Source organism: Lynx canadensis, chromosome C1 (genome assembly GCF_007474595.2).
Source record: "Lynx canadensis isolate LIC74 chromosome C1, mLynCan4.pri.v2, whole genome shotgun sequence".
Classification (NCBI taxonomy): domain Eukaryota; kingdom Metazoa; phylum Chordata; class Mammalia; order Carnivora; family Felidae; genus Lynx; species Lynx canadensis.
Window position 1 is genome coordinate 31,987,677 of NC_044310.1, and position 14,125 is coordinate 32,001,801.

Sequence of the window (14,125 nt, forward strand, 5' to 3'; positions counted from 1 at the left end):
AGAGGAATGTTTCCAGAATCCTACCGCTTCTCCCCACCCCACCCAGTCCAAGCCGACATGAGCTCAGCCTCATCACTGCCTACAGCCGCACCCCTTCTTGACCGTCCTGTGCACACAGAGTCACTGCAAATTGGGGGACGTCACTCCATTGCATTGCCAAGTCCATCCTTTGACATTTGTGGTCCCTGCTCTGAGTCCATCTCCCCACCCTTCTGATCCTTTAGGGGCTCTGCATTTTTTTGCTCCTCCAGGGCCCTAAGGGGAGAGCCCTTCCCTAGACTCCACCTGCCTTCCTGACCCCTCCCTCATGTCCTCTGCTCACACCATCCTAACAGAGAGATCCCTCCCTACACTTCCCAGCCCCTGACTCGTTTACATTTTACTTCCTACTCAGTGCTCCTGTCCTATTCCACATTTGTTCATTGCCCTCCTCCCTTTGAGAATGTGGGCTTCCAGAGGCCAGGAACTAGGTTTTATTCACTGTGGCATCTCCAGTGCCTGGAATAGGGCTGGTGTTCAGTAGTTATTTCTAGAATAAATGCATTGATTTCATCCTCAAACTAGGTAGGTAGGGTTGTTAGGGTTGTCTTTTTTTTTTTTTTTTTTTTTTTTTTTTTTTTTTTTTTGTGCCTCATTGGAAAAATGAGGTTGGGAGAGGGGAACAGCCCTGCCTCAGTGGACCCCTGGTGTGGGGACAGGTGCAACTGTTTGACTCTCACCTGGGGAGGGTTCTGGGCTCAAGGCTCAGGCTCAGGCCACCGAGTCCAGCCCACCAGGCATCGGGGTGGTCTGGAGCTGGCATTTTTGTATGACCTTCAACAACTGCCTTTACCTGTCTGAGCTTTACTTTCCTCAATTTACACTGGGGCAACACAGGTTTCTCCCACTAGTTAGTTATAAGGATGCAGTGAGACAACATGTGTAAATGGCCTGATGTACATTCTTGATAAACATGGTAACCCTACATTCTCATTTTGGGGGGAACGGTCCCACGTTCATTGTGTTTAGTTCAGTAAAAGTGACTTATTCCACCTAAAAGGAAATGTACTCGGGGCGCCTGGGTGTCTCAGCTGGCTAAGCATCCAACTCTTGGTTTCAGCTCAGGTCACGATCTCACAGTTTGTGAGTCTGAGCCCTGTGTCTGGCTTTGTGCCGACAGCATGGAGCCTGCTTGGGATCCTCTCTCTCCCTCTCTCTCTGCCCCTCCCCTGCTCATGCTCTCTCTCTTAAGATAAATAAACTTTAAAAATTAAAAAAAATAAACGAAAGGAAATGTGCTTTGACTCTCTTGTAAGACTGTAAACACATCCTGAAATCAGAAACACACACACACACACACACACACACACACACGTACGCACTCCTCTTTGTGACACTCATGTCCTGATTCTGGTTTTAGGGAGTCTGGTCAAAGGGTTGCTGGGTACAGGAGGAACGCCTCTGGTTTCCCTGACCTCCCTTTGCAGGCAGGACTGCCTGTCCACCTGCCAAAGTCCCTTTGGCCTCCTCCCTGGATGCTGTGGCTGGGCCAGGGCCTTTGCCTCAACTTCTCTCTGCTGGGTCTTTTCAGACACGGGCTCTCCTATGCCTTTTGCTGGTGGAGGACTTTGGCCAGGGTGGAGTGCTGGGATGTGGGATGACGTTGGGAGGTGACAAGGGGCTGTCAGGTTTAGCTTTGGCTCTCCCGCTCCTCAAGCTCTAAAAGGCCCAGCTGTCAGGCCCATGCCCAGAGCGTGTAGGTGAGAATGCGGGTTCGGAGTGTAGAAGAATACACTCTTCACCTCACAGCGTCACCGTGAGGGTTTACGGGATAATTCACGGCATGTGTTTAGAATGCGCCTGATGCATAGTGGGTGCTCGGTCAATGTTGACTACCAGTACTCACGTGTTAGTTTGTTCAAGACACATTCACTGCACACCTGTGAGCCACCTGCCAGGCACCCCCCCCCCCCCCCCCCCTCCCAGGTAGACTCTAATTCACACTAGCTATGGCTGCACAGCATGAGCTGCAAGTGTAGGAGAGTAGGGGCGATTGCTCTGTGAATTTAACCTTTATCTCCCAGTAGGTGGGAAAACCGGAGGGCAGGACAAGGAAGAGGGAGAGGAAGGAGCCGGGACAGGAGGACGGAAGGGAAGGGGAGGGCGAGGGGGACAGGTGGGAAAGCAGGCAGAGGAAGAGTGGGGAGGAGGGAGTTGGCAGTCCGTTACCTTCTTCGGCTTCCAGCTCCTCCAGCACCCCTGTCTCTTGGCACTTTTTGCTGTGGGCCTTTGACTTCATGTGCTTAGTCAGATTCCCTGGAAAGAAATGAGAACAGACTCAGGCTTGGCCACAGGGCAGGGGGCCAGGGCAGGCCCGGGGCTCGCAGAGGCAGTCAGGGCCCTGCTGGCCGCAGGGGCCAGGTGGGGGCCGGGCCATCCCTCTCCGCCCGGGTGCTCAGGCGCTGGGATGTGCACCACGGCCGCCGTTCGGGACAGCACACGGGAGCTGGGGGAGGGTGGGCACGGGGGCTGTGTGGGGACAGAGGGTATAATGAGGAAGTGAGATGCTGATTAAAAAACAAACGAAAAAGAAATTGAAAGACAACTCATGTGCGAGAGGTTTTTCCAGTTTTGGCTTTAACTCTGGGCCCAGGAGCTAGTGACACTCACGGAGCAGGATATTTGGCCTTCTCAGATGCTGGATGACCGGAGGGCTCCTGTTAACCGACGTGGTAGGTAGGACGCCCTTCCAACTGAGGCCACGTCTAGGGCAGCCCACAGGGTGTGGGAAGAGGAACCAGGACAAAGTTTCTGTTTCTCTTAGAAACAGAGAAAGGGCAAAAGGTATACAGAAGTCTGCTGGACAGAGACCCGTAAGCCACAGAGCTAGGGCCCAGGCCCTGACTTCCTTAGAGAAACCACGTCTGGGCCTCAGTTTCCCCCAGGTCACTGTGCAGTGCAGACACAGGGTATAGGCAGGGAAGGCTGGGCAAAGGCTCTGCCCACTCCAGCCCTGACTCTGCCCTACACGGTCAGTCCAGCCCCACAGCTGATAAGCAGGAGCAGCAGTTCTGTGGAATCGGGGGAAAGGTGGCAACGCCTTCAGTTCTCTCCCGTGTGTGCACAGCACTTCACAGGCCACGAGCCTCTGTGGGCAGGGGCACTCTGTAAAGGAGAGGCAGAGCACCCCAGCCTTCCCTAGGAGCAGGCAGGCCAGAGGCCCCAGGATGCTCCTCTGGGCCCGGCAGCCACCTCCGAATTGTGATGTTCTCACTGTTGCCCTGCAGACTGCTACACTCCTACATGATCACTCACAGAATAACCATATGTTCCCCGAGTTAGGTGGTCTATCGCACTAAGCTGATGAATCGGCAAGTTTGAATAGATGGATGAAAGAGAGAAGAATGGATACTTGAACAGGTGCATAGAGAGACTGGTGAGTGAATGGATGGATGGATGGATGGATGGATGGGTGGATGGGTGGATGGACAGACGGGTAAGTGGGTAAGAGGAAATACGGGGCGAAAGAAGAACGGGAAGAATGAGGACAGATGGATAGGACACTGGATGATTAGATAAGCAGATGGATAGACAGATGGGGAATCAGTGGTTAGATGAAACAAAGAAATGGAAGGAGAGTTGGAAAATGGGTTAATAAACAGATGGGAAGCTGGAGAACTGGAGAGGAAGAGAGGGGCCTGGGTGGATGGGGGAGTGGCTGGTTGGGTTGCATGGGTGAATGGCTCCATGCACATAAACATGCAGGAGGGACAGGCAGGAGGAGAAAAGGCGGGGAAGGTGGACGGAAGGTTGGATTGGCGGGAGGACAGATGTGAGAAAGGGAGGGACAGTCAGGAGGAGAAAAGAAATGGGAAGATATATGGACAGGAAGACAAAGTAGGAGATGGGAGAAATGGGTAGATGGGAGGACAGATGGATAGGTGGGCAGGCGAATAGGAGAGAGCCCATGGGTGAACCAAAGGGCGCTTCATAACCATTCTGAGAATTTTAAGGAACGTGTAGGCTTTTGCTGAGGGGATGATGGGAACCTTAACCTGGGGTCCCTTGAAGTCAAGGGCAGCAGGGATGGAAGGGCACTTGTGTCTTGCCTCTCTCTTCCCTTTGCTCCTAGTCTGTGGTTGTATCCTTCCCAACTCAGATTTTCCTCCTATAACCAGGCAAAAACCTGTATCTTCTACTCCTGGCCAAAGGGGAAGCAGAGTCATAACTTCCAGAGACATTCTGGGAGCAGAGGGTCTCCAAAGGGGACCTATCTAATATAGGGGGTTCTTGTCTTCACTGTCATGAGCAAGCCAAGCTTGAGTAGGATGTCAAGGGGTGGCAACGGTAGCTGGGGTCTTCCATGGGCCAGAGATACCAATGGTCCCCTGAGGTTCTGGAACCAGCCCACTGTCCCCTGATACCCCAGACCACAGAGGACTACGAACACTGCTCATTACGGCTATGACATTATTGTATGTGTTCTGCCAGGAAGGTTTAGGTCTCTTTTCGACCAAGTTAGGTGCCGAGCACACAACGGGTGCACAATAACCGCACGTGGGAAGTGCTCTCCTCATCTCAGAAGCAAGGTGTTGGAAGGAACTTTGCAGACCGTGTAACCCAACCCCCCCATCAGGCCCAGGGTTCTGATGCTTCCGCTCTAACTCTGCGCCTCGGGGCTGGTGATGCCGTTAGAGAAGATTACTGATGGTCTCAGCTGCTGGGATGTCATGGGAGGGCTCCCATTGGCCAACACAGCGAACCAGCCAGCCGAGGCACCTTGTTAGCACAGAGCCCTGTCTAGAACCAGGTTTCAGGACTCCAGGGGTCTTGCTTGCTGCACGCTGGCACAATCAACCCAGGCTGGTCTAGGCGCTTGCCGATCTTGGGTCTGAGCTTGGGCTCTGCCACTTGCTAGCTGTGTGCTCTTGGGCAAGTTTCCGAACATTCTGAGCCCCCACTTCCTGCAACTCTCAAGTAATACCTACCTCTCGGGGATGCCGGGAGGAGCTGATGAGAGAGTGCATGTAGAGTGGTAGCAGGGTGTGCCCGGCAGAGAGCAGACGTTCACCACGTGGAACCGCCTTCCCTCCCATACTGTGTGTCCCCCACCCCCATGACAATCACTCTTTATTGAGCACCAGGGACTCTGCCACGCGCCATGCTGGGTGTGGAGGACAGAGATGCTGAAATGAAGATGCAGATGGCTTTATCCTCCAGTCTGGGCTCAGGGGCTCCCAGGAGAAGGTGCCAGTGGCCGCTGGAGGCCGCAGGGAGGAGTCACGGAGTCTGAGGGGGCTCTGCCAGGACAGGCCATGTGGGTTACAGGAGAGCAGCCCCGAGTGTTACCCGGTGCCCTCCCTGCCCTCCCCTCCCCGGACCTCTTCTGTGAACTGAGGGAGGTATACCCAACGGCAGCAGACATCTCCTTTGGCTTGGACACCATTTCTCTGTCAAGGGGCAGAGCCCTGGCTGGCCAGGCAGAGTCCCCAGCTCCACACCAGTTGTCCCACCCCTCACCGGAAGCCCCACAGTCCTGGAATGAAGGAGGAAAGGCAAGTGGATGAACATGATGAGTGGCTGGAAGAGAGGTGGAACTTCCACTGAGAGCATCGTCCAATGACTCTGCGTCATTCAGCTTTGACCAACCGCCCTCCTTCCGCCCCTGCAGGCCTGACAGACTGAGGCCTGCCCCCAGCTGTCCTCTCCATCTCCTGCGGCGACCGGCGCAAGGGCCTGTACACGGCACAGTCACCCTGCTGGCATCTGGGAACCCTCTAGGAAGAGGAAAGGGGACCCCCGGACCTCCACAGGGACATCCCGGCAGCCTTTCCCGGCACTACCCACTGAGACGCCTCAGCTAGCGCCCAGAGGCCCGAGCTGCCACCACAATGTCCAACACGGAGACGGAGACACAGACAGGCAGACAGAGACGGACAGGAAGGGCTCTCCGGGCCTGGGCGCAGCCAGGTGGCGGTGGTGGAGGGTCCTGAAGACCACCAGGCCCAGCCAGAGCCCAAGGGTGAGGGGAGGGAGGGGATGGCAGCCTGAAGGAAGCAAGAGCCTAAGAGGAGGCTCCTGAGGTTTCCGAGTGATGGGGAAGGCCCACGCCTCCCGGAAGACACACGGCCCCGGAGGAACAGAAGACTCAGTGTGCTGCCTTTCCCTCACTCCCGGCACGCAGTGAGGGCCAACGGCAAGCTTTCTCTGCTGCAACTTGCCATCACCCACCCGCCACCAGTCCCTCTCGGAAGTCACGGAGTTTGAGATTCTACCATTTCAGACTCGCTTACTGCTTTGGCTCTGAAGGTATTGTCTTCCGGAAGCCTCTACGAGCATTTGAAGAGAGCTCAGAACCCTCGCTGATCACTGGTTGGGAACAGAGCCTCCTGGGCCTGGCCTTCGGGGCGGCCTGGGCAAGCCTTCACACCCAGGACTCCACGCCCCAAGGCATATGTGGTATCTGCACCCCTCTGTTCAGGTTATACCCTCTGGACCCTCTAGGGCGGGGACTGCCGGTAGGCTTGGCATGGCCTCCAATGAAAAGAGCTGCTGGAAAAGAAGTGTTCCTGCCGGGGACCCAGCCTCTCTCAGACCTGACAAAAACAGACCAGGCCTTTTCTCTCCAAAAAGGCAGGGGGACCTGAATAGGGACCCCTCTTTGGAGACACTGCCCTGGCGGAGAACTTAGCCGGATGGGTTTTTCTAGTCATATGTATCAAGGTGAAGGCTCTCCGAGATGGTTCTCTGTGTGCTGGGCACAGGGAACCCAAATGGCCCTGGGCTGGGATGCACTCTCAAGACTGGGTTCCTCACATTAAGAACAGAACAGTGGGGTCCCCTAGATGCACCCCACTCCAGAGGCCACTTGACCAGCCACCTGATTTTGCCACTCCTTCCAGGAAAGGGGGGGATCTGCTCAAGAGAGGAAGGTGATGGGGGCGATGCCCTGAGACAGGGGTCCTGGGTTCTAGTTACGGCTCTAGCATTAACGATCACTTGGTTTTGGTGGGAGGGATTCACTTCCTTTACCTTCAAGGGGGTTTTGGACAAGAGGTTTTTTACTCTGTTACTTAGACTGTCAGTCAATGATTCCCATCTCTCTTCTCCATGAAGGTCCACTGGCTGCCTAAGGCCAGGGGTGGGTGGGGCTGTAGGGGACACATGGGGACAGAGCCCACACCCAGGGCAGAGGCAGGCGGGGCTGTGCTGCCTTGGACATGGCAGGGCTCTGGGACTGGAAGCATGCACGAGGCAGGGGGCCGGGCTCCAGGCCTATCTGCCTTCCCTGGGGACCTCTTGGAACACTGTTTATGGGACGCCAAGAGAGAAGAAGACCAGAGAAAGAGAGCGGGAGGGACGGCACCTCCATTCCAACCAAAGCCTAAGTGGGAAAGTTTGAGGTCCGCTGAGAATGCCAGAAGGCAGAGGAGGGCAGGGGTCGGTGAACGGGGTTAGGAGACCAGAGGTGGAACTCGGTCAGAGAAGGGCCATGAGCCAGGGGATGTGGTGAGCTGGCCCCTGACCCAGTACAGAGAGAACGGAAGGGGCCAGCAAGAGGAGGAGGAAGTGAGGAAGGCTGGCCAACTCCGCCCGGGCCCCCTCAAAGCTGAGGCCCAACCTCTCTCACTGGGCACAGCTTCACCAACAGAAGAAAGGTCAACGAGTGGCAAAATTGAATCTGTTCTCCAGTTCTTCCTGCAGAAACACCACAAGGCTCCAGTGGGGGCCAGCCTGGAGGCCCCCCACTTGCTCAAAGGAGAAGCCAGGGCCCTCATGCCCCTGCCCCAAGAATCTGCAGCGCACAAGAGGCTGAAGCCACCGGGGAGGGGGGGGGGTGTCCGAGAGCCCCAGGCCTTTCTCTGCTTCACCTCTGTCCGTCTGCTCCTCTACCAGGAAGCAACCGGCGAGCCGCACTGTCTTCCCTGCCTGGCCTGCGGGGACAGTCAACGCCATGAGTGGGGGGAGGGGCTTGATCCAAGTCTCACGGACTCGGCCCCACTTGCTCACACGAAGGGCCGGGCAGCTGCCGCCGGCCAGGCCACCGCCAGCTCCTAGCACAGCTCTGTGGGACGCGTGCCCTCCGTGGCCCGTCCTTCTTCCTTTCTCAGATGACGGCCAGGGCCTGTGCTGACCCTGCTTCGGAGTTCGGCTGGGGCCGGAATGCAAGGGCTGCCAGCCGGGGCGGTTGCGGGGAGAGCGGCGGAGGAGCCGGGCGGGCAGGAACATGGTCTGAGTGGTGAGGAGGGTGGAGGCAGGGGCGAGCGCTGCCATGAGAAGTGACCATGCGAGTGTGCTTAGTGGCTCGGAGTGGAATGGATTTCCAAACGCAAGAGTGGTGGTGACGAGTGCAACTGCTGGAGCTCACCAGCTCAGTGGACAAAGGGCTAAGGAGACATGCAGAAGGACGGGGTGAGGAGATAAAATCAAAACCAGGAACCGTGTGCAAGAGCGCCATCAGGCGGCGGGGGGGAGCGCGCAGGTGGAGGACGGTGTGGGATCCAAGAGGACAGGCTGCGGTAGCCAGGGGGCGCCACTGCCCGGTCTGGAGCCGGCTGCTCGGCCACCGGGGAGCCCGGGGAAGGGGGGTGCCCCAGGCCCCAGGCGGAGAGGTCTGGACCCCTGAGCTCTGTGCTAGGGCTCCCAGAGGGGAGCTCCCTACAGCGGGAAGGGGCAGTGCCCCAGCTGACTGTCTCTTACCTTTGGTTTTAAAAGCAAAGTGACAGTGCTTGCACACATAGGGCCGGACGTCAGTGTGGGTGCGGATGTGTTTCTTCAGCATGCTGGGCTTCTTGCAGCGAATTCCACACTCCTCACAAACATATTTCCCTCGGCCGCGGCCTCGCACATATACATACTCTTCGTTTGATTTGTACCTATGAGCAACAGGCGTCATGGTAAAGGAAAAAAAAAGGAGGAGAAGAGGCAGGTTCCCACCTCAGAAGATGCACACGCTTGCTAGCCGCATCCAGCCCGTTACGGATACCGGGAGAGGAGGACGCGGAACGAGAGAGAACCTCGGGGTGGGGGTGGGGGTGGTCGCCCTGGGGATCCACCATGGACCCCTGCACCTGCCCTGCCCTCCGACAGGTAGGGCTGCCCCCTCTTTTCTCTCTAGAGGCAGCAGACCCTGTGCTTCCTGCCGGGAAGTGAAGCCACCGGTTGGCAGAGGGCCTCCGCTCCAGAGCCAGCCTCCACACCAGCCCACAAGGGACAGCCACTCTGGGCCACCAGAGGAACGACAAGAGTGAGAGAAGGTGACGACCACAGCTCTAGCGGCTACCACTTGCCAAGTGCTCACGCTGTGCTGGGCACTTTACACAAATTGAATCACAGTCACGAGCAAGAGCCCTTCAGAGCTCGAGGCTCAAGCTCCCACATCCAGAAAGGCATGGAAGGAGGATCTGAATCTGCCCCAAAGCCTATCCGCCTCTCACGACGGGCAACAGTCTGCGAGGAAGCCACCTGGACACTGGTGTGAGGGGAGGTATGAGGGACGGCCATCATTTCCCTGTTCTCAGAGTGAGAAACCAGGAGCCCCGCGCTCTCTGCACGACCCTATCTCCAGATGAGCTGGAAAGCTCTCAGGACCCAGATTCCGGCGATCCCCTAGGGTCACAGGAGCAGGGCCAAAAGCTTTCCTAGGGTGGCTCCTGGGGCAGCCAGACCACCTGCCCGGCCTCAGGGCCACCAATGTTCTTGGACCTGAATCAGAATGCTCTTATTTCCACCTAGAAGGAAGCCCATGAGGTTCACTCGATACGATCCTCATCAAAATGCCTTGTTGGCCTGCTATAGATGTGCACGTCTCCTGACTGGGGCAGGAAAGGCTATGATGGAGACAGTGGAGGGGTTCCTGGATGATTCCAGGAGCACCTTCTGACTCACGAGGCATGGGTGCCTTAGGGGCGGTGTGGCCTCTTGGCCAGCTGAGCACGCCCCGGAACCCAGCAAGAGGCCTGCCTGTGCCCCACACTCACACTGCACAACATGTCTCTGCCCGGGGGCCTTGGCACTCAAACTCAGAACAGGCGCAGAGGGGCAGGGAGGTGGCTGGGACAGGGTGAGGAAGTTGGGACAGCGGCTGGGACTCAACCCTGCTCTGCAGGGACCATCAGCTTATGGCTGCGAGGATGTCACAGGATGACGTGAAAGAAGGGACTCTAAGGGAGGGAGCCAGCAGGCAGCGACAGAGGGATCACTCACACACACTCTCACACGTACTCACACATACACACGTATGCACACCCACATGCACTCCTACTCATACGCATACACTCTCTCACCATGGACCGCTGTCCACAGGTCCCTACGGGTCCTGGCTTTTGTCACCTCAGCTTCGGCCAACGGATGCCTCTTACGTCATCTAAAACCAGGGCGAAGTGGTATCTTGTGCTCAAGGGGAAGAAATGGAGGCCGTGGGGGTGGTTGGTAGGGAGACACGACTCTTGTCACTCTGCTGAAGAGCACCCTATGGGCAAACAGGGGACGGCTGTCTCCCAGTGACAGAGGGTCGCACCCAGACAGCAGGACTCCTGGACCCAAAGCAGCTACCCACACCCGATTTTAATTCCTGTGTCCCTCTGTTGCCCCTGGGACCCATTCTGAGATGGAGCATCCTTTTCGCAGCCAGAGAAGAAGTGAGAACGGCTTGGTCTCTTAGCACTGGGGGCTCTGCCGCCACCTGGACACCAACCTCCGCTCAGCCCTGCTCGCCGGGTCCACGACACCCTCCCCCTGCTCCAACGTCCATCGACACAGGCATCCCTCGGTGCCCCCCTTCCCTCCACCCCACTGCCGTGGCGGGTGCTGGGCGCTCGGCCCCCCATCAGTTTGACTTCTCCTGTATTTGGGCTCCACCCTAGGCTCAAGCCAACTCAGCATCAGGTACTGGAGTCCATCTTCCGAGGCTGCTCTCGGACCCCTCGTTTCTTCCTCTACAGCAAGCCTACACGACAAGCTTACGCGTACACACACGCACAGAAAGGACTCTGTCTGAACCTTCAAGGGTTGTGCCTTGACTCGTGTGCCTTGACCACGGAAGGTGTGTGCAACCTGCTGGGGAGCACAAGGGGGCTGGGAAGGGCCAGGGAGGACAGCGAGAGATGAAAGCTGGTCCAGACAGGGACCAGGAACAAAGGCAAGAGGTGTTAAAACGCCCGGAGGATTTGGTGGATGAAAGCAGATGAGGTGGGTAGGGCGGGACCAACTGGATCACCATCTCCGTCAGGCTGGAATGCCATGCTAAGAAGTGTAGACTCCATCAAAGTTGTCTCAAAGATAAAGTCTCAGAAGATGCTTCCCTGGCAGCACGGGGAATGGTGTGGAGGAGGAGAGACTTCGAGTCCCTGTAAGAGGCACATGTCGTAGGACAGGCGGCCATCTGGAGGGGGTAGGGGTCACAGTGAGGCAGAAACAAAGATCAGAGTTTTCAACTTGGCTGGTTCGAGTGATACCATCTGTGGGCTTGGAGGGAAGCAATGCAGGACTCTAGTCTTTTGCTGAGTGTGAGATGCCTGTGAGGAGGACTTGAAGAAATGCCCAGGACACGGCTGGAAATCCTCAGGACTCGGCATATGGGACGCGCAGATTTGTGAGGGGGAAGCTGACCACTCAGGACAGGATTGAAAATAACAGGAGGACAGCGTAAGGGCCTAGAAGGCTCCCAAATGTGAGGGTGGGCAGAAAGACGGCACCAGAGCAGCAACTTCCTGGTAGCTCAGGAGGTTTGGAAGCCAGGGGAAAGGGGCTGGAGGGGGCAGCGGCCAGCTGAGCCAACGTCACGGAGATTTGGAAGAGGATGGTTACTGAGGGGCCCCGGGACTTGTCGAGGGCGGTCCTGGTTGAATGGCTCGGAGCCTATGATTTCTCTGCTCCTTGAAAGCTGGGACCAGGATCCATAAAGCTTTACAGCTTTGTGGTTCCCAAAGGGCCCAGCCCAAGGACAGGCATGGGGCAGCCGTCCTGTGTGGGCTGGACCCTCCTCCTGTGTAGGACCATCCCCCACTTCTCCTTTCCCCCCCCCCCCCCCCCCCCCCCCCCCCCCCACGCCGGGTCAGGATCAGCCCCCCTTGTTTGTGTAGAGGTCCCACCCCTTTCCCAGCAGCTCCAAAGCCTCTGCCTCTGCTTTCTGGCACATTCTGCCATCATGGACCACACACTCAGTTCAATCTTGTCACTAACTGACCAACCAACTGCAAAGCCTCCCTGGACCCGCACCCACTCCAGCGACTGCTCCCTCTGCTTCCTTTCTCAGCCCAAGCCTGGAAAGGACGGTCCATGCTTGTTTGTCCATGCCTCCTCACCACCCAGACTCCTGAGCCCCCACAACCCAGCTTCCCTGGCCGGCTGTCCTTGCCAAGGTCACGGGTTGCTAAATCCAAAGGACAGCTGCCTTTTCCTGTCTGCCCTTTGGCCTGCTTTCCAGAGGCGCCTGCTTGGCTTGGTGACCCTTCTCTGCAAGCTCCTTCCTTACCCGTCTCCAGGCTCCAGCCTGCACTCTCCTCTCTTCACCCCTCCCAGTGAACCCCCTCTGTGAACACCTGACTTATCACCCAACAGCCAATGGATACGCTGTTCTCTCCAGCTCTGACCTCTCTACTGCACGTCCAGCTGCCCCCTCAGTATCTCGCCTGGTGGTCGTCAGGCACCTCGCACCCACGTGCCCAGAACCCCGTTCCCATGTCCCTCCTTCAGTACCACCTCCTTCTGGGTGCCTGTCTCCGTAAATGGCATGCACACCTCTGCGGCTGGTGAGGCCGGCAGCCTGGGCTTCCCCCTCAGTGCCTCCGCTGCCTTCTCTCTTTATACTCAGTCCATCACCACAGCCCTGACCAAGTGTGGTCCAAGGAGACCCACCTCCTGCCCGGACTAGCCAGGGCCACCAGCCTCTCCCCCTTGAGGCTGCATCTTTTCTCCACAGAGCAGCCAGAAGGGCTTTCCCTAACACATGCAGTCCTGCCTCTCCTCCCAGCCTGGGGGCGACGCCCCCCCCCCCATCTCCCTCAGGATAAAGCCCTGCCCCTGCACCACCCGGCCCTGCTACCTCTCCAGAGCCCCGCTCCCCACTGTGCCAAACATCACGGGGCCTCAGAGTCCCTTTCCTCTGGCCTTCCGCCCTCCCCAGCACCACCCCCTTCCATCTGACCAGCTCCTCTGCTCCTTCAGGACTTTGCCAAAAGGTCCCTTCCTTTGGAGCCCTCTCTTCCACCTCTGAGCCTGGGGGTCCCACCTGCTCCTCCTTCACACTGTCGAGCTGTGCTTTTCTCACAAGCGTGGTCCCCATGAGCCCCATGAAGGAGGGACTGTCTGCCTCAGCGCTTGGCCTATCCCCAGGGCTTAGCACAACGCCTGACATCCAGCAAGTGCCCAGCACATCTGACTGCACACGAGAAAGCCAAACCCAGGCCTTCTCTCCCTGGCTCTGCTATAATCAGCCTCTCGGCCTTGACATCCCCACTCTCGGAGGCTAGAGCACAGGCTCAACCCAATGCTGTGGCCACCCCACGGGCCACATAGCCAGGTCCTCCTAGCCACGATGGACTGGCTGAACACTCCCCACTCCCCAGTAGCAACTGTTCTGCTCACAGGATGTAGGTCAGTATGAGACCTGGGTCCAAGTTCTGGCTCCTGCTTGAGCTTGCCGGGTGACCTTGGGTAGGTCAATTTCAGTCCCTTGGAAACAATCCATCTTCACTGCCCGGAGATACACCAAGCGCCGTCACATGCCCCGACCTCAACCAGTCCTCCCATCAGCCCTTTACCATTGTCCCCATTTTACAGAAAAGGGAACCAAGGCCCAAGAAGTTTAAGTGACATGGCCAAGATCAGCCCATCAGCGATCTTTCTGCCCAGCTCCCCATCTCTGCACAGACTTGCTGCCCAAATACTTTCAGATGATGTTGCCCAAGGTTTCCTTAGCACTTTCCTTCTCCAGGATTCCCAGGGCCCTGTAACACTGCAGACAAACAAGAACAGCATCGTTCTCCACCCAGCCCTTCCTGAAAGGGCCGCCAGCGCTGGGTGGGACCCACAGGTGTTGACAGCTAACAGAAAAATGCCCTGCAGAGAGCCGGGGCAGGAAACCAGAAAACCATGGTGGGGCCTCTAGGGGCCCAGTCCTGCCTCCCAGGTTTGCCGGCCCCTC

At 57.4% G+C, this 14,125-nt stretch overlaps 1 protein-coding gene across 2 annotated transcripts in view; it reads right to left on the reverse strand.

The window, feature by feature from the left end:
* Window positions 1–14,125, reverse strand: part of HIVEP3 (HIVEP zinc finger 3) — a 95,218-nt gene that overhangs the window by 5,316 nt on the left and 75,777 nt on the right. For both annotated transcript variants that reach the window (XM_030328167.2, XM_030328166.2), the window contains exons 4-5: window positions 8,680–8,855; window positions 2,209–2,295 (exon numbers count right to left, since the gene is read on the reverse strand). In XM_030328167.2, the coding sequence (XP_030184027.1) occupies window positions 2,209–2,295; window positions 8,680–8,855 (263 nt within the window). The remainder of the gene's footprint in view (window positions 1–2,208; window positions 2,296–8,679; window positions 8,856–14,125) is intronic.